Below are 20,813 nucleotides of genomic sequence, written 5' to 3'. Positions count from 1 at the left end.
TTTTTAAATACAATTTGGGTTGCAGTTAGTTTTCCCCATTTATTTTTGGTGTAATTTCACTATCAACCACTAGATGGCGAGACACTAGTTTGCCACTAAAGCTCAAGAAAGAAGTATTTCAGATAGTTTTCAGAATGTCAAATTGACTTCAATCCTGCTTACTAAGCCGACATGATTATTGATATGTATTTTGAAATGATTAGTTAATTTGTTAAAGGGATTTTTTTATTTTTTTTTGCCACCCAACTTACCAATCAGTGTGTTGCAAAAGACTAAACTTCTTTTTGTCCTTGTTTCCTGGTTGACTAGTGTTGGGTCTCCACCTCCACCACAGTCCAGTCTCCAGGTGAGGAGGCCTCCTGGCCGTCTGGGGAGTAGCTACTGACCGATGTGACGGTAGCAGCAGGAGGACTGAACTGTTGGAGCAAATTGGGCCACTTGCTGCTATCGAGGCGATTCAAAGTTCCACCTGTCCCCACAGGTAGGAGAAGAAGGGGTGGACAGTCTCCATTTTCAGACAACATCAGTGTTTGGTTGATAAGCTGTTGAACAATGTCCACCTTTTGGTTCCACTCCGCTTCTTGGGGAGGTAATGGATGTTTCTGGAAGTCTTGCATCATTCTCCGACCTTGCATGTTCCTGTTACGTTCTACTCTGGCGTCATCGTCCTCGTCGCTGGTTTCCATGGCTTCATAGATGGTGCACAAACCGGAAGATGGCGAGAGCATGACTCCAGTCGGACTTCTTCTCAGCTGCTGCTGTTGTTGGATCTGTTTCTGCTGTATTCGGTACTGCTGCTCCAGCTCCAGTTGCCACTGTAGAACCTGCCTGCGTTGGCGATGCTCTTGCTGCTGCTGTTGCAGCTGCAGCTGGAGAAGTTCCCTTCTCTGCTTCTCCAGCTGCTTCTGCTGCTCAAGCCGTAGCCGCTCCTCCTCCAACCACTGCTTCTTCTGTCTCTCTTGTTCTTGGCGGTGCTGCATTTCTTGAAGCTTCTCCTGGTGATGTTGTAGCCTCCGCAATTGCTCTCCATGCAAACCACCCTCATCGATGTAAGGTTGATCAATTTGAGAAAACTGCGCCGCAACACTTGGGTCGATGGGCCTCCTGTTGCCTGGAACCAGCGCCAGGTAGTGACCATTGGCTATGGGAACCGCTGTGGAATGGTTCTGGTTCCGGTGGTCTTCCAAGGAGCATGTCTGCAGCCATTCAGCCACTTCTTCTCTCTTCCTGTCTCCTGTGAGACATTCAAGATCACTTTGTGCATCGGTTAGATGCATGCAGAAACTCAACGGGTGGCACAAGGACAAGGAGGAAGTGGGTTTGGGAAAAATCTGACAGGGTGAAGGTGCAACTCAAAAGGAAAGTCACATTCATGACAACTGCATACTCAAGTGTAATATTTGTTAAAAGTCTATACATCTTATTATAATCGGTTTCATGTGTGTTTTAAGCTTATTATTTTATTGCAAAGAGTAAAAAAATAAAATAAAATTCCCCACACTGGGGATCAGAAGAGGAATTTACTGATATTAACATCCATAAAAAAAGTAACACAGAACAGTAGCAACCAAGACTGTGGACAAGTGAAAATATTTGAGCAAAAAATAAAAATTGCATGAATATTTGCATGGCATTTTGACATTTGACAAGACTTGACACCAGGAATGACTGCATCCGCATGATAACGTAGCCAGCCAATGGAAACGCTTGTCTCGGTATTAGTTATCATACAGAAAAGCAATCATTCTATGCACAGACAATACATTTAAGATAGACAGGGAGTAACAAAGACAAAAGTGCACTCAAATGTCTATTAAATGTCTAAAAGTATATTTAAGTATATTGTTTCAATTTTTTTTAATAAATTTATAAGCGCCAGTGAAGAAATGTCTTCACAGAATTATGATATAACCTGCCACAAATAAACTTAATATAAAATATTAATCAAAACTCTGTGTTTTGACTAGTTGGGCTACACAGAAAAAAAAAAAAGGCTTGGCTTCCCCTTTAAGAATAACAAAGAGTGAAAGTATAAAAAAAAATATTTAGGAAATTTAGCCAATTAAAATTGAAAATTGCTAGAAAATATAAATAATGAAGTAAAATACACATGGCAAAAAAATCTACTTCATGCCATTGAAAAAATGGCTTTGCTTTTTCTTCCTCACAACGTTCCGGAAAGGAAGTTTGATGTCTGCACTTAGTTTACCGACCGTGATCATCTCCCTGATTTGTTTACACAACTGCCTCGTAGTAACCAAAACTAAACACATAAGGGTGAGCCAGGCTTGACTTGGAACAGTATGCACATGCTCTAAGTCACTTTAATTTCGGGACAGGAGTGTGCATAGGGATGTCAACATTGATGTAGCTTGTGCAAGGAAGACAAATTGCACAATTGATATTTTTATGCAGGCTGACAAAGCATAAAAAATCAAAATCTTAATGTTGTTGTCTTTGGAGTGGAAGATACCCCGTGGAGATTTTTTTATTTCTTTGTTTTTGTTGTTTTCTCTAAGTGGACACAGTGTTAATCCTCTTTTGCTGGTTTAGATTTTTTTTTTCTTTTATTATACTATTATGATAGATTTCCAAGAGTAGTAAATATTTTTGTTCCATGGAAAAAAGATTTCCTTTGAGGCAATTCAATCAGTCATGAGACTATTTTTCTTGGAATTTGGTTTTTAAAAAATATTTTTGCCATATTAAAAACGCCAGTGGTGCCAAAATGAAGATATGTTTAACCGACATAATCTTGATTTGACCCAGTGACAAAAAAAACAGTAAATATTGTAAACCTGTTTTAAAAAGCTCCACAAAGCACCTTAACAGTGATGGCCACCTACCAAAGATGTTGACTGGTCAAGTCAAAAACACACGAGCATGCTGGAAGGCCTTAGAATAACCTCCGGATTCTTTTAATCTGAAATTCCGTTTTGGCATCACTTCCTGTTTGCCTGTTATTCCCATGGGAAGGAAATAGGCGTGAAAATAAATGCATTGACAAATACACAGTGACTGAAACACAAGGGTAGTCATTTTCTGGAAAGACAGAGGAAAAATAAGAAACAGGAACAATGCCTTGCAAGGATGTTTTAATGGAATTTTGAAAGAGAACCTAGTGTGAAACATTATTTTATGAATATACCTAGAGCAGAATTCCGTTATCGGGTAGTACACAGTCTTTTTTGCTAGTTAAACATGCAATATAGTATTGTTGAAAGAGTTAACCAAACGTCCACTATGGATGGAAAGCTGCGAGATGAGCGATTGGTGGCCAAATCACAATCACGATTTCGTCTTTTCGCCGACACAACGGATGCTTACGTTAGCTGCGCTTTGTCATCTAGCCACTTAAAAAACCGAAAGCCTGAAATACCGTATGCTACTTGCTTGTTATACACCTTTAGCAATCTATGCAAACAACATAACCCGACACAGTTAAAAAACGTCACCATAATCGATCTAAGACTTCCTTACCTACCTTGACACATCTGTAGTGTAATACCTATCTTGCAAACCAAAAAAAAAAAAAAATCGTAAAAGCGCATTGAGCTGTGTTAAGTATCACTACGGTGAACGCTGAGTGTATATACACAAAATAGGGAGGATGGGGATTGACAAAAAGAAACTGAAAGTAAACCAAATAAAAAAAAATTGACAATTGATTGGTAAAAACAGTAGGATAAATACAGTCCATTTTGTTCCTTCTGTTTTTTTTTTCCTTCAGTTTAAAAGTTCAGTCCCATTGGATCAATCGGTCAATACCCTTCACCGAATTCGCAGTGTCTACTAGAAAATGATCTTCGTTATTATACATTGGATAAATTTAAGCTGTAGACTTAAAAACATGGCCGTAACAGTGAAGGAGCCTCCATTTAAAAATCGCTACAGTCAACATTTTCTTGGTAATTTTTTTTTTTTTTAAGAACAACTTCCTAATATCTTGCTCTCCATTTTGTTCTTCTAAACAAGCTAACTCAACAGGAGAGAAGACAAACACTAGGTAAAGAAGGGGGGGAGGGTTGCGGGGGAAAAGGTGCATTCCAGGGATACTTGTGAAGGACTTATACGTTACCTTCAAGATAATCAGTCTTATCACATATGGTGGAGTAGTAGGACGGTTGGTTGTCATCTGGATTTGCAGATTCCAGAGGCCCGAGGTGGTGACTTGCCTCCAATGGATCCATCTCTTCCATGTGGTGTGCGGTAATCTCACCTCCAAACATGTAGTGGCCTTCATCTAGACCGGGTTGTTTATCTTCTGGAAAACTCAACGGCATCAAGTCCACGGGTCGGCCCAGGAGATCCTCGGCCTGAGCGGTAGCAGCGGCGGCGGATGGTAAGGTGAGCTCCTTGATGAGCGACGGGTCCTTGGCCTCCTCGGACAACTGCTCCATGTTTTCTAAGGAGAAGATGCCTGGGCTCCTTCCGCAGCTCTCTGCCATGGAGTGGGCGTTAGAGTTGGATGTGGTGCAGTCAAAGCCGTATGAGGCCACAGAATTTGCAGACTGAGGAGTGGTCTCACCTTCATCCTCTTCACCTGCTGGTGTTTCTCCTGCCTCGCCATCTTCATCCAGAGCAGGCAAATTGCTTGCCGGAGTAGGACTTTCGAATGCAGCTCTTTCACCCATCATCATCGTCGGTGCATCGGGTTCATTTATCTGCATCTCACCTTCGGTGTCGCTGGCTTCATCTACAGAGGTTGTAGGAGAAGATGGGGCAGATGCTGGAGCAGTTGGGGGTCCTGTTCCGGGGACCTCATCAGCCGGGAGCGTCTCAGCCTCTTCCTCTTCTCCATCGCCTTTCTCCAGGTGAATACCCAGATCTTGCTCCAAGTCAGGCTGGAGTGAAGCAGGAACCGGAGTGTGTTGTTTATCAGAGCGGGATTCCACGCCTGAGCTGCTGTCGTAGTCACGTAGTTCTTCTGGTGTGCTCGTCTCGCTGCCGCTGTGGGCGGCCTGTGCTGTAGACTCGGGTATGCCTACAGCTGCCAGAGCAAGCTCAGTATCTTCAGGGACGGAGGTGTCCATTTTATAGAACTGCTGCTGCTGCTGCTGCTCAGAGTCTTGTCCTGAGAGAGAAGCCATGAAAGGAGAACGGCCGTCCAAACCGGTTTGGGCAGGGGACTGCATCGGGCTTTCGGACTCTCCTGCAGCGTGATCTGAGATCGAGCTAGGGGAGGAGCCAGACGGCCGCGAGGCTGGCTGAGGCTGAGCCCAGGTATCTGCAAAAGGATTGGTCTGACCCCAAGAAGTAGCGGGAGGATCTGCGCGATTGAGGTTGTCTAAATGTCCCTCCTCGTTGGAGTCCTCTTCTTCTGCATTGTCACAACTTTCTGTTACTCCGTCACTGTGCATCTCCACATCTTCATCCTCGTCGTCCTCATCTCGTTCTCCCTGCTGGAACGCTTTATGATGTTCCTCTGCTCTCTCCGAACTTAAGTCCATTTCATCCACACGTTCGTCATCGTCGTCATCTTCTTCATTGGCTAAGGTTTCCACGTTGGGAGAGCCCATGAAGTTACCGTCACCTTCGGAGCCACGGAGGCTTGAGTCAATCAGAGCATCTGAGCTTTGAGTTCCTTCCAAGATGGCGGTGTGCTGGGTGCTGCTGAGGTCAGAAATGCCTTGTTGGCGGCTGCTGGTGCAGCTGCTAACATCTTCCGAGTCCATTCCCAAGTCGTCGCAGTGCCAGCCGCTAGAACCACCGAAAGCTGAAGGTCTGATTTGGAACTCCTCAGAGGGCTGGGATGTGCTCATATCAGTGATCATGGAGGAGAGCTGGTGGCCTAATCTCCTCTGTTCCTCATCTTCTTCATCCTCATCATCATCTTCATTTATCTCTTCATCTGCCTTTTCCACTGCTACTTCTTTTTCACGAGGCGACAGCAAGTCCCCCGAAATGAAATCCTCCGTGGTTGAGGCGCCCAAACATTGAGGCTGGGCCATCATACCAAACGTGTCTGTGCAAGTCATCAGATTCTCTTCTTCATCTTCCTCTCTTTCCTCTTCATTTCTCCTCGTCTCCCATTCTTCATCCTGGTCATTATACTCGGTCGGGAAGTTCATCATACCGTGAGATGGCTGGGGATCAATATCACACGGCTCCAATGTCTGGTTCCTGTTCCAAGGATCTGGTTGGATATCCATGTTCAGCAGAGCAGCAGAGGGATTGTGAAATTCTCGGACAGGAGAAACTGGGACTGGTGGGGAACAGGGAGGAGACATGACGGTAGTTCCGAGGGAAGGAACTGATTCACTTGCAGACTGTTGAAATTTGAAAGGGTCATTTGGTGCTGGCTGTTGAAAATCGTAGGCTGGTTCATGAGTTAATCCAGCGCCTTGGTACGGCTCCTCTGTGAACTGAGAGAACGTTTCATGAGGAACCTCGGGAGACATTTGACCTGCATGAACCAGTTCTTCTTTGAGCTCTGGTGTCATTTCTCGCAGTAGCTCAGGCTTTGATTCATGTAGGCTTTCATGGTTTTGTTCTTGGAATGTTTCTGGTGTCAGATCCCGTAGGACTTCTGGTGTTGTTTCTTCCAAGGGCTCTGGACTTGAATCACGCTCGGGTTCTGGTGTGTGCTCTCGCAGGGGCTGCGGTGTGATCCCATGCACATGTTCTGGTGTAAGTTCTGTCATAGATTCGGGGGACGATTCTCTGAGAGGTTCTGGTGAATGCTCTCGTTGGGGTTCTGGTGTTGGTTCTCTGAGAGGTTCTGGTGATTGCTCTCGTAGGGGTTCTGGTGTTGGTTCTCTGACCGGCTCTGGTGTAGGTTCTCGAATGAATTCTGGTGTCGGTTGTGGTGAAGGCTCTGGTGTTGGTTCTCTGACAGGTTCTGGTGTAGGCTCTCGTATAAATTCTGGTGTAGGTTCTCTGACAGGTTCTGGTGTAGGCTCTCGTATAAATTCTGGTGTAGGTTCTCTGACAGGTTCTGGTGTAGGCTCTCGTATAAATTCTGGTGTAGGTTCTCTGACATATTGTGTTGGTTGCGGAGTCAGCTCTGGTGATGGTTCTCGCTTAGGTTCTGGTGTAGGTTCTCGTATAGGTTCCGATATTGTTCCTTGTTGAATTTCTGATGTTAGTTCATGTACTTGTTCTGGTGAAGCCTCTGGAGTTAGAACCGAAGTTATTCCTTGTACGTCAAAGGATGATGCAATCTGAGGAGCCAGTTGTTCGGCGGTATCTTCATGAGATTCCACCAAGGGAACTTCAGCAGGTACTTGTGGCTCATCTGACCCTGCAATGGCCGTGGCTGCACTAGCAATTGCTGCCGCGGCAGCTACAGCAGCAGCAATTTCCTTTCCACTTCCAGCAGCTTCTTCTACTTTGGGGCCACGCTTCACAGGTGTCGGGGTGCTGCTGCCCACAGTTTTCTTGGCGCTAGTATTCTTGGCTGCCATTGTTTTGGAGGCAGGGGTCTTTGAGACATCCTTGGAAGGTGCGGATTTATTCTCTTGTGTTTTGGAACGATTTGGTGTCTTTGTATCTGAAACCTTGCTAACGGGTGTCTTTTTGGTTATACTGTCTGATTTTGAAGCTAGTTTAGGTGTCTCCGATTTTGTTGATTTCATCGTTGCAGAAGGTCGGCTGAGTGGAGAGTCTGCAGACTTTTTGGCTGCAGGGGTGGATGATTTGGTAACATCTAGGAAGAACAACATAAAGTATTAAGAAAACAATATACAGGAAGGGAAATATCATCACAAAAAGAGAACGATGTACCTTTTTTTACAAGGTTTCTAGATGTTTGCGATGTTGGAGTTTTGACAGCAGAGGGAGTAGATGAGGCTGATTTGGATGCAGCGTTGTTGGCAGTGGAAGTTTTAGGGGTGGCAGGTTTGGAAGTAGATGCAGAACTCTTGGTTGTAAGGGTGGAGGGCGGTCGAGTTGAACCTGTGCTCGGACGGGACGCTGTTGTGGGTCTGCTGAAAAGAAAAATTGGCAAAATTAGCATACAGGTTAGTCCAATGTGGACAATTTTTCATCCAGGGATCAGCAGAGAATCTTCGGCTATGGTGGTCCAACAAATTGAATAACTGAAGAAACAGTGTAAACAAAAACAAAGGTGTTCATAAATAAAGGATTGTCTTCTCTTAATTAATCGGATTAGATTAGTGTTGATTTAGCAGTGACCGTAAACTGACTTTATCGAACACAGATGTGGCGTCGGACCTAATCCTTATGTAAGCCGTTTAAGGAAATTGATCTTAACCCCAAAACTACTCTCTGTAGGACTAGTTTGTTTACAATTTGTAAAAGTACACACACCCCCCCACCTCATGAAAAACTTCATTGAAGAACCATTAAGTGGGACAGGAAGTGAATGAAAATGTCCCCTCGAGAGGCATCATCCTTTTTCTCGGTTTTTGGACCGATACCATCTCAGGATAAAATGACAGTATGCATCAGCATTCGTGCTACGATTGCCTGCCTAGCCCCTGAAGCTGACTGTGCGTCAGCTCTGAGTGAAGTAACCTACATCGACAAGGCTATGGTGTGCAGTCTTCAGGGTACATGCTACACTAACCGCCGGTTTCTAAATAAAGACTTGACGGGAAGAGAACTGTGCGGAAAGCTAAGACGGCTGGGGCCACGTTAATCTTTAATAGTGAAAGGAAGGAGACAGAAAAAAAAAAAATGACTTCTCTGCTTCTCCTACTAGCACACTCATGGTGAATGAGCAAATCCTGTGAGCAGGCCACAATTTGGAAGATGTGATGGAACATAGTTTTGGAGATATGAAATAAGACCAGAATCAACTGGCCGTAACTAAACTGGGATGTTGTAAAAGTACAAAGTTGTGGTATTGAATTTAGATATTGTCACTAAAATGTGTCGACTAAACAACTTTTGTGAATTGACAGCACATAAATATTTTGGCATGTTGTTTACTTTATAATTTATTCAGGGAAGTTTAAAAATTTAGGAAAATGCTTATTAGCATGCACAGATGAACAAAGGTCCTTGGAACATGCAAAAAAAAAATGCCACTCAAAATTATTACCCCTAAATTAAAATAAGTCATTGGTTAGCACAATTGCTCTTAAAAAAAGATTTTCGTGCCTCGATAATGGATTTTTTTTTTGCAGGCGGAATATTCAAGGATAGTGTTCATGTTCGCCTTGCCATCAAAGTAAAAGGGATCATCTAAAATGGCACGACTACTTTGCTGGAAAAGAAGTCGTCCACCGAGAGAGAAAAACGAGAGCAGGCATGTTGAGAGGGAAACGTTCATCTGATTACACGTTATTTTATCTCTCTCGTCCCTGCGAATGAAATCGTATTTAAGACTGAGCCACAGTTGACGGGCTCTCGCGTGTTTGGAGATTACAAGATGTTTCCCCAATGTTTGGCAATATCTGAAAACAGTGCGACATAGATAATTGAATTATTGTAAGCTTCTATTCATTCTGTGGCCATGATCGCTTTCAGATGACAGAAGGCACACTGTGGTTCTGAAAAGGAGGTCACTTGGCCCTCATTATGAAAATTCAAAACACAGCAAGTCAAAAAAAAAAAAGAAACAAAAACAGCTGCTTCCCCCCCCCCCCTCATTTTCACCACAGTGCATTTGAGTAAATGTTAAAGCCAAAAAAGGCATTGGAGATGAAAAAATCAGATGACTCATGTGGCTAGTTGCTATGGGCACACTGAGGCACACAGCAAGAAGCAAACAAGAACTTTGCCTGAGGAGTCATGATAACGCTAGCTTTTGTTGCAAATAAAAATGTTCTCAATTATTAGCTGAAAAAAAAAAAAAAAGGAGAGCTGTGTGAGAACATGGCTGCCTGCTGGGGCTGATTTGTTCCCCTTCAACCACCAGCCAGTTAACATTTAAATAACGGGATTCACTATCAAAAAGAACGATTCCCCGCAGCGAAGGCAACACAAATTGCCACGGATGGACGAATCCAAGATCATTTTGGCATCATATTAAAAAAAAATATGTTTTCAGATTCTTAATCCTGAAGCTGAGACATCGGGGAAAAGATGCAATCATGCGAATGAGGGCACTTTGGGGATTTTATTGTTGGATAATTCTGGCCTCCAAATGAGATCATGACGGTTGTTTTCCCTCCGCTTCCATTTCTCCGCAGGTGTCCTAACCAGACAATGGTAACTGCTGGTTAAACTCGGTCACACTGGTGATAAATATTAGCGAACAAAAGAAACAACAGGAGTGCTGTTTTGAAAAAAAAAAATGGAGGGCACAAACAAACCCATAAGCAATAACACAAACAAAAGATAAAAAAGATTTAGTTGAGGTTCACACACCAAGTTGACGGAATTACCAAATTATCCAACCGGATGTCTTTAAACGGTTTTTCATATGGGTTGTCCTCGTGTTGGCCCAACAGCATTTGGTAAATCGTAAAGCTAAACTAATCCCGGTCAGCGTTATTAACCTTTTAACCATCTCATCAGATTCAGTTCAAAGAGCACAACACGGTCAGACAACTAAACTTTTTATAATTTATTGTATATCATGATGACTGAGTCGAACTGATTTTTTAAATCATATTATTATTATAATTATTATTACATGTATTATTATTATTATTATTATGTCCGGTACAGAAAATGGATATTATTTGAATCATATTGGTGTATGAACACCCACAAACACACTTTTAGATCCCAACACACCATGACGCCATTGCTTCATCCATTCACCCCTCCCACCGGTGATTCCCATTATAGCCATTTGCTAATAAGGTCTGCGGTAGCGCTTCTATAAACCCAAGCCGACCAAAATACTGCATTGCACAGTCAACGGGCCGCACCCAGAGCAGCGCCCGTGATTTACAACCCCTGCAATCGTGTCTCGGGCAAGAAACCTGACGACCGCACACATTTACTGTCGGACCATTACATCAGCGGGCAATTTGTTAGATCACAAGGAGGGCGGAATTGAATCCGTTGCAATAATTTACTATCCCAGTGGGACCATCAACGAGAAAAAGACCATGACTAATGAGAGCATGGGCGGCTGCGGGCATGACGTTGGAAAATAAAAGCGAGACTTTAAAGTTCACCTGATGGCCACAATACCTTCGTATTCTGCAGTTTCAATCTTAAATACAGTTTTGGATTTTTTTCTCGCTATCCATTCGCTAAGCATGACAACTGAGACACCGGCGCCATTTTTGTTTTACTTCACTGTGCAGCATCTCCTTTTCATTCCGGTATCATCCCGACAAATGAGCATATGCTCCATAATGACAAGATGTTCCCGCTATGGAGGTCCGAGCTGCACGTATATACACAAATAGCGCAGCTCTGGATGTAAATACAGAGGCCATTAAGATGTGAGAGTTCCCAACGTGCCCTTGTGTAAGACTTGTCATGAGCTTCTACCACGGTATAAATCTGTAATCTGAGTCTAATCTCCACAATCCAACTGCAAGCCAAGGTAGGTAGAACAGGAAGCGGCCCAGAGGACACCTAAGTTGAACTTCAGTGCAGCTCACTTAATTCTATTGCCTAACACAATCTCACAATGCTTTTATTATAATATTTAAATGTTTAGGATAAACGCTTTGGTGCATGTTTGTCTTTCTCACTGAACTGTTTTTTTTTTTTCTTCACATGCAGACCTATAAAAAGCTTGGGTGAAACCCTTAGGGACCTTCTTCTAAGGTTTGTTTCGACATCAGGTGGTCTCTGGCCTACTTAGCACCAGTGTGCCTCTTCACAGGATATCATTGTGACTTATTGCTACGGGGTTGTGTTTATTTACCATAAAAGGATCTTTGTCAACCTGTAGTTGATGGTTTTACTCTAATTTCATTTTTGGTAGCTTGACTTTCTCAGTTGGTTGCACAAGCACAAGATTTGCATCCTATTTATTATTATTTTTTTTTTAATAATTAACAATTTAATTGACTTATTTAATGTTTTAAATGACAGCACAAATTTATTAGTTTTTCACAAAGGGAATGAAATTTAAATATATTTTATTTGATATATCCATTAATTGAAAAAAATATTTAATATAATTATTAAAATAATCGTTAATGTTTGTTGTTTGAACAGCCAAACCAATTAATTTGTGTTTGTTGTCATAAAATGAAAAAAAAAAAAAATTAAATCACTAAAATTTGACCAAGGTAGGAATTGTACTGTAATAATAATTTTTTTCAGGACCCCAATATTAAATTAATTATTTTTTTGATTGACACCTACCTGGTCTTGGAAACAGGGGGCTTATCTGTCTTCAGTGCAGTGGTGGTCTTTGCTGAAGTTGTCGAGGCAGGTTTAGGAGCTGTGAAAAGGAAATGGGAAGGTGATAATAGAAGGATGATGAGGAATGTGAAGAACAATGTATTGTACATTATGCAATATAGGTCAGACTCATTTCTTTCATACAGTACGCCATTGGGATTTAGGGCAAATGCAGCAGTCACTCTTGCATGTCTAATTGGTGTGCTGAATTCATCTAATGGGTGTGAACGGATTCCATTTCCCTCGCAGCTGACAATGCCGTTTACGTTTCTTCACCAAGGTTTCATTTGTAACACTTTGACCAACCTGGAGGTTTCTTGGCAGCAGTTGCCGTGCTGGTTTTAACACCGTTAACTGCTGTGGATGTTGTCTTCTTAATTGCCGTGGTTCCGACTGTGGACTTTGCGCCATTGGTGGAAGGGGATGCGGTTTTTCTTTCAATTACTTTCACCGTGCTCCTCGGGGCTGGGACGGCAGCTGTTGGTTTCTTTGGGGCTGCAGAGGTTGGCGTGCTCTTTTTATCCAAGGTAGGTGTGGTCTTTTTGGTCACACCGTTGCTCTGGGGCTTAGACAAGCCATTTGATAGGCGGCTCGAGGCCGTGCTGGGTCGTGAGCCAGATGTGGTCTTGGTCAAGGTGGTGGGTTTTGTTTTCTGCATGGTCTTGGTTGTGGTCTTGGCTTTGGGGTCTGCCGAGATTTTGTTAGCGGTCTTAGCGGCTGGAGATTCCTTGGGCTTTTCTAGCTGGGGTGGAACGGCATCTTCAGGCCGCTCCTCCCCTGCACCGGATCCCTGGCTGGGTTCCTGCCCTGTACCCGGTGATGAATCATCTACTGGATTGGATTCTAAAGTTTCCATTGGCTCCAGTGTTGCTGTGATAACCCCATCTGGTTTCATCTCCTCTTCTAGAGAAGTGATCTGTCCAGTTCACTTAAGTTTGAAATGGACTGCTCAAGATCTGGACACAGGTCTTTGTCTGCAGAGACAAATAGTAAAAAAAAAAAACAAAGTTAGTTTAAAAAACCCAGCAATAACAGACATAGACATTTCTTTTCCTGGAATGTTGTTCTCATTGAGAGTCACACGCATAATAACCCAGTTAATATCTTTGACGTCTATAACCGTCACTGGCACTGAACGAGTGAAGCAATTTTGTCACAGACAATTCACAATTTATTTCAGATAATAATGTCCACGCACACAAAAGGAAAGTCAGTCGGGAATGTCTTCAATGTGTGTGGACACGCTGAAGACACCATGAGACAGGATGTGAAGCATATGAGGGCAGATAAAGGCCAACCATCTGTGATAAAAGCTGTCATAGATTATCAGCCTCAATTTTACAACTGTTTCATTAGCTACTATCCATTAAAATGGGGTGAGAAGAAAAAAAAACTGAAGGCATGAGTTGGAAAGACTAGCAGGAAACATTTAGAAACGGAATGAGGACCTGGCTTTTGGTCGTGAGGCAACCTTTAAGGCATTAGGCAAAGCAGAGGCCAACTTGAGGAGGATGTTTGGCCTGGGGAGCTTGGGAACAAAGAGGCGGGTGGGAAAGAGAAGCAGAGAGAAGAAAAAAACGTGAAAAAAAAATGAGATCACTATGGAGTGCTATTTGCTAGTCTGACTTTAAAATCCAGACATGTTTCATCATCCTACTTTCCACTGACCTAATCGTGTACGGCGCAAAGTCACTGTCCTATTTCTGGAAGGAGACACATCATCATCCTGGTGTTCCAAACTTTGTGAAAACAATCTTTCTTTCTCTCCTTTGTAAACTAAATAGCATGTTGTTCTGAGCGAACTTCACGTCCCCACCACCATTATCACCCCAAGCCTTTCTCACACCATCCCTTTTGCCTTTGCACAGATGGCCGGAGCAGCTGAGCTCAGCCAGAGGGGAGAGGCCCAAAAAAAAAAAAAAACAGAACATGCAATACATTGCAATTCCAATATGGTGGACCAACCTGAGAAGTTGAGCAATGACAACGGGTGGCTGTGAGAAAAGCTGCTTATACCCAAGCCTTCATCACAGGTGGATTTGAAATGCCAGCAAAGTTTAACAAGAGGCTTACAAATAAACTGCTGTGAAAAAAAAAAAAAAAAAAAAAATCAAGAGCATCCATAAGAATAATTCCTAAGAGGGTTTTGTTATGATTTCATTTCACCTACACACACTTCCTACTTCCTAAATTGTTTCCTTCATTGTTTGGTCCAAACAAAAGCAGAAGAAACCAGAATAAAAACTCGGCTTTGGTCCTTCCTAACTTTTCTATCATCTGTATGTTGTCATTGTGCCTTGTCATAAGTACTTGCCTCCCACAAAACATTTTTCACAAGCCTCCATGATGAGCCACACACTTAGTGTGATCAAACAAACCCACACAAATACCACACCAAAAAAAAGTTTTAGCTGAAACTAGCATGCAACATAAATAGCCTCTTTTTTTTAATATATTTTTTATATATATATTTATATATTTTTTTGTATATTTATATACATTAGGGTCTTGCGGTTAATTTTGTATTCCCGGCACAGGATGTTTATTTATGTTGTCATTATTATTCCACTTAATACTCCTCAAAATAAGCTAATAGCGATCAAGGCGGCTATGTAAGGTGAGCTCATCCCTCCTCGGAATCATCCCTTCTTAATACCCGCACTGGGCCATAAACAAAACGTGTGTGTACAGTGCTTGGATAAACACTGTCAATAATTGGAAGACATCCAGATCTGCATAGAGACCGACCGGTAAGCTTTACTGGATGTCTAGACACAAACATGCTGTTCTTGAATAATCAGGTCAAATCATCAGCATATTTAAACACAGATGAATTTCCATCACTTTGTTTCCACCAAATAAGCTTATAAATATGACAAATTAAGTTTTCAATATTGTAATATTCAATATTAAATTGCACACTCTACTTTGCCTCAATTTAGCCGGCCATCCGTAGGCAAGTATGAATTGTGTGAGCAGAAATTCAAGCCTGCTTTCACAGTACACGAGTGTGTCCACACAAATGTATTCTGTGGACCTTCTTCTATCCCCGGGGCCTACTCCAAATAGTAATCAAAGAGAAGGATTGTGGGGGAAGGAAGCAAGGATGCTAGGGGTGGGGGAAGGTACCATGGTAGGAAAGATGGGAAAGAAAGTAGGTTTTGTTGCTGATGCAGCTTTTTACTACCGTGGGTAGAAAAAGTCTACACACCCCAGCACAAGGTATCACATTATGGCCGAAAGATATAACCTGGTCTGTAAAAGTTTTGAGGTTTAATCTATTTTTTTATATTAATTTGGGGTGACGATAAAATTTTGATGGATTAATTTCAGGTTCATTAATAAGACGGCCAGAATGCTATGGGTCTGTTTTTTTTTTTAGGACATGGTTAATGAGCGTTTGTTGACCTCTGACCCTGTAATTGATGTGCTTTTATCTCACAAGATGCTCAGCTGCGGAGCTCTGACCTGTTCATAAAGTATTCACGTGACAAAAGTCGCATTTGCAAGCTAATGCCGTAGCAAATGTCTGGGAAACAGATTGTTTTGCTTTAATTAAATTTATAAATTTAAAATGGGAAGCAGAACATTGCCAAACTTTATGAATATTTTACTCTTCAATTGCTGCCAATAGCCTGATTCGAGTGACCTCCAATGGGACAACATTATGAGTGTAGGGGGGGGTTGGAAGTCAGAATCAAGACGCCCCATCCTGGCATGGGGCCGAAGATTGCCCATTCAATTGCCACAAAAGCACAAAAGCAGTCTCGATTATCCATCCTGGTAAATTAAACTCATGAGATGTATATTATATAAATCATATTATGCTTAAAAAAAATCACAACAATCTCCCAAAAAGCAGGTATGACCAAAATTTGAAGGAGAATAGCAGATCCTAGCAGAAAACTGGAGAACATTAAAGCTACTGAGCTGCCTGTATCAACGGAACACTTATCAGAGCATAAACATTCTCCAAACACCCCCGACTTGAGGTCAGGAAACCGCCTCTGACCATCACACAAATTCCAAACAAAGCAAGCTGCTTTGAATAGACAGTGGAAGGGGCTGAGCAAGCAAGGAGCTTAAGGACGCAATTTTTTTTTTCTTCTCCATTAAAATATATTGCATCACAATTTACCAAAATTGAAACCGTATCCACATAAAATACATCATTTTAAAAATGACTTGCACAAACCTACCTTGTACAGAAGAAACCAGAATTGCCAGTTTCCACTTTTTGTGTCTCCTTGTTTACTTCAGATGTTTGAAATAGAACAGCAGGTTGCGTGACAACCACCTGGTTCACAGACACTGTACAAGTGATTAGAAAGGCTGCTACTAATCCTCGGGACTCACTGGACTTTCTCTCGAAGATTTTTTTTTTTAAATGCCCTTGAATGCTTTCGAGATAGTCGTGAACTCAACGTGGCCCAGGAATGAAACAATGGTGATGAAGAGGTTCAGGCTCAGTCAGTTCCTAAACAAAAGAAGGTCGAGACAGTGACGAGGCTCCAGCCGTCTTGGCCCTGATACAGCCTGGATGGTGCCCACCACCTACCGAGACTTTCAGGGACAGTTCAGAGCTTTAATATTGATCCCCCGAGACAACGCAGGGAGTCTAGCAAGCAGCTCCGTAGAGGAAGTGCATTAGTGGGGCAGGTGTTCCTCTGATGCTTTTAACCTTTCCCCCTTGGAGATAAGAACGATGGCGGGGATTCTTTTTAAGTCCATAGAAAGGATCCAGCAACAGGCAAACTAAGGCTAATTTGTAACTTGAAGAGCTGCTGGATCATCTCCATAATGGGCTGTCTGCCCACAAACAGGCTCCTCTCTGAGGGTAAATGAGATCAGCCGAGCCCTGGACCAGCTGGTGGCTTGGATGGCTGACACAAGATAGAAGAGTTACACACATACACAACGGAAGAGGTAAAACCGAAGCATCTGGAGAGGGTGGCGGAAATGCACCCCAGAGGCTTCATCACTTTGGATTTTCGAGTACATGGACTCGGACCGGGCTGGTATAAGTGGAACAACTGTGTCCATAAGAGGATTATGACCTGTTTGAAATGGAACAAGGCACGTTCCAGATGGAATCTGATCCTGTCGCAGGAAGATAAACAATGTGGACGGTTGACCAGACACACAAAGCTAATAACTACAACTCTCTATGAACCAGCGATATCTATTGCCAAACTTCCTGCAACTGTCGTGAGCATATTTTTGCTAATCATCTTCGTGTATTTATAGAAGGCTTCAGAAAAAAGGATTGTCCACCCACTAAAGGCATTCCGAAAGTCCAAACACGGCAAATTATTGCAGCTGCTTGTGAATAAAGCCCAAGTGCCAACTGCAACCGTGACAACCTATTTTCATCTTCCAACAATTGACGTCGAAACCGATTCGGAGATGTTTCCACAGATTGAATCATCTTAAATGGAGCTCCTACTGTTTTTGTTGTTACCATGGCTTAAAACAGAGCTAACCAGAATATTTTTATGACGCTTTGGGTGGAGATCATGAGTTCTGGTTGAAAAAAAAGATTGATGACCAGAGGCAAAGGCTTGCCCTTGTCACAATTGAGATTTAGAGAAGTGTGTGTGTGTGTGTGTGTGTGGGGGGGGGGGGGGGATTTTATTGTGAGTCAAAGATTCAGCCAACACCAGTCCTTAGGCTAAGGGCAACCTGACTCACAAGTCTATTAATGCAACAATCAACTCCTCTCTTGGCTTGAGAGGCCAGCTGGGAGCAAAATGGGTCATTAAATTCAAAATAGCCCGAAGACACAAGCCTCCATATAAAAATGACAAAATCATTAACTTGGTTAAAATAATGGCCTATGTCTTTTTTTTTTTGCCTTAAAATTATTCATGATCAGGATATTTTCAGGATTTGATTCAGCTTTTATTTTAGGAAGGCGATGATATGATTGTGCTCATTGAGGATAAATTTCAATAAATAATTTCAATTGAAAAGGTGCATTAAATGAAGTCTGAATAATTGGCTGACAGGAGAGAATTGATTTATTTGTTTCTTGAAGGTAAGTAGGATTTTGCACAAATGACTTAGCAGATTTCAATAAAACCCAGGCCAAGGAAAATCCCATTCTATTTTTAGCACGATCTAATCCAGATGAACATGAAGAGATTTTTTTTTTTCCTTCCACTTTTTAACATTTTCTTTCATTCAACTAAGGATCTATAAAGATGTACATTTCTGTGTCTATCCGAATTAGGATCGCTCAATTGCACTTGAGGTCTGCGCCCCATCTGAATGTCACTTTTGTTTTTTCTTTACAAAGGGTGGCAGCTACATTACAGACTCTTTACAATTCATCTCAACAGGGTGCACATCTGCTCGTGACAGGGCAAGAAATGATACATGCACCAAGTACAACCATAAAACCTTAACTACAAGAATAAAGTTATTGTCATGGAACACATGTAACATTAAAACTATTTTGCATTTTTCCCTACAAGACTTTACAACAGATGTCATTTTTATCTCCAAAATCAACTGAAATTACAAAATTAAAATAAGCGAGCCTTTTAATGGCTGCTAAATTCAATTTCATGTGATTGCATTAGGCTGTGGTCTGCACGCCTTGCCGTCTCCGTCCTCCATTTCCCTGCCACGCCACCAACACTGTGAGTCAGCCATTCTCTCATCTGTGCACCATGGAGGCGGACAAGCTGATGCATTTGCCCACCTTTCATTTAAGAGTAACGGAGTGTCTCCGAGCCCTTTGTGGTTGAACCTTAAAAGTGTTTTTATTAGTCAAACTAAAATGCTGTTTACTTTGTATAATGCCAATTCCTCACCCATCTACGCCCACAAAAAATACCTAGATAACCTCAAAGGGGAAATGACAGCATTATGGAATGCTCAGTAATGTTTTTTTATGTTGTTAAATGCTTTTGGTAAGTAATTTTGTGGCAACTGGCAGCCATCTCTCCTCCCCATTGTTCTAGTGGGGGTGTGTGGGTAATGTGCCTTGTTGCGCTCACTCACCAAGTGAGTGTGTAAAGGAGCAGCTCTCAGCCCCTCCAGCCATAACTCCAAAAGCACAATAGCTGATCACTTTTAGGGGTGACATTAATCAACCGTGATAAAATTCCAGCTTAAATCTTGGGTACAGCCTTTTTGGCTGAATTTCAGCTTTTAACAAGTCTCTCTTAGGGGATTTATTTATTGATCTTGCTTCAGTGAGTGATTATAAAAAGTTGATTTTTAGATTTTAGATAGAAAGAATGTGATTTTTTTTTTTTCCTAAATGAGGCAAGAACATTGCTCAGCACTCAGCCAGCACCCCAGAACAATGGGCATCCGCGACATGGGGAAGGGGGGGATGAAAAAGAGGGGGTCGATGGAAAAACACTGAAATTTTTTTTTTTATGTGGAATGTAATACATATTATATTAATAAAAGAGGCTGGTCATTTTATAAAACGAGACTGCATATTTGATGGAGCAGACTTTCGCCGGCATGGTGGCGGGTTCGGTCTGCCACCGCCCCATCAACCGGTTTCTTCCATTCTGAATGTGAAATATATAGAAATATATAGAAATATATAATCAGAAAGAAAAAAAAGACATTTTTATATTGAGATGTTATCATTCAGACAAACTGTTGAGTCGCGGAGTCATAACGGGGTGTATGCTTTTAACACCGATCAAAAACTGAAAGGGCGTTAAAGTCAGTGACGTTTTCTTCAAATTGGCAATAATTAGCCAAAGCGAGTTATAAATCGACGCTAACGTGTTAGCAAAAAATCTCGATCTCTTACCAGACACTGCAGCGGCGAGCTAGCAAAATCCTCCCCAGCTACGCCCAGTGTTAGCCGGTTCGCCAAGACTGGCTTCCTCGAGCCGGGTATTCAAAAAGAAAGAGAAAGTGAAGATGAGACGCAGACGGGAAAACGGGAGGTCTTCGAAAAAAAGACTGATCGGGGTGCTGGACAAGAAACTTGTCGGTGTCAAGCGCCGTTTTTTCCACAAGTGATGCTTGTGTTCGCTGGGAGGAAGAAAGACAGAGTGACGCTTCATTAAACACACACACACACGCTCACACACACACTCTCACGCGCGCAGACCGCTGAAGGGATGGATGGACAGGCGGTGGCGAGAGGTGCCTTCACTTACTATTTAAAAGTGGGAAATTTGACGATAAAACAATTTACGAAGATGCCGCTCCTTCTTGACATATAATAAACATCATTTTTTAGTACCACCAATATTAACCTGCCACAAATCCATTTATTGATATCATATTTAAATACATGCTGCATATTCTGAGGAAACCTCTTGCCGATTTTTTTTGTGTTACAATTTGCAAGAAGTCAACTTAAAAAAACAAAATGGCACGAGTTTGTTTAATTGCACAGTAAAAAAAAAAATAAAAAAAAACACCAATAAATAATGATAACCCAGCGAGTAGTTTATATGACTATTGTCCCCTGAAGGTATCATTCAACAGACAGCGCGCCATGCCGAAATTGAAAGGAGTGAATAGTGAGGGGGGGGGGACATAGTTTTTTCTAAATACAGCCAATCACCTCCCTGTGTGAAGGATTATTCAAATCAGAGATG

General features: G+C 42.1%; 1 protein-coding gene across 4 annotated transcripts; it reads right to left on the bottom strand.

The window, feature by feature from the left end:
* Positions 1-3,078: 3,078 nt before the first annotated feature.
* Positions 3,079-20,327, bottom strand: prr36b (proline rich 36b). 4 transcript variants are annotated; one of them, XM_049745870.2, is made up of 6 exons: positions 20,012-20,326; positions 12,535-13,202; positions 12,190-12,268; positions 7,726-7,928; positions 4,529-7,648; positions 3,079-4,441 (listed from the first exon to the last, which is right to left on the bottom strand). In XM_049745870.2, the coding sequence occupies exons 2-6, from the start codon at positions 13,121-13,123 to the stop codon at positions 4,068-4,070; spliced, it is 4,365 nt and encodes a 1,454-aa protein (XP_049601827.1). In that variant the 5' UTR covers positions 13,124-13,202; positions 20,012-20,326; the 3' UTR covers positions 3,079-4,067. The 4 variants fall into 4 exon arrangements, with proteins under 4 accessions (XP_049601827.1, XP_049601825.1, XP_049601822.1 ...); XM_049745868.2 differs by having other exon boundaries at positions 3,079-7,648; positions 7,726-7,925; positions 20,012-20,327; XM_049745865.2 differs by having other exon boundaries at positions 3,079-7,648.
* Between the last annotated feature and the right edge of the window lie 486 nt (positions 20,328-20,813).

Source organism: Syngnathus scovelli, chromosome 16 (genome assembly GCF_024217435.2).
Source record: "Syngnathus scovelli strain Florida chromosome 16, RoL_Ssco_1.2, whole genome shotgun sequence".
In the NCBI taxonomy this organism is placed as follows: Eukaryota; Metazoa; Chordata; class Actinopteri; order Syngnathiformes; family Syngnathidae; genus Syngnathus; species Syngnathus scovelli.
The sequence above is the reverse complement of the archived record's forward strand: the minus strand, read 5'-3'. Positions and strand labels throughout refer to the sequence as shown.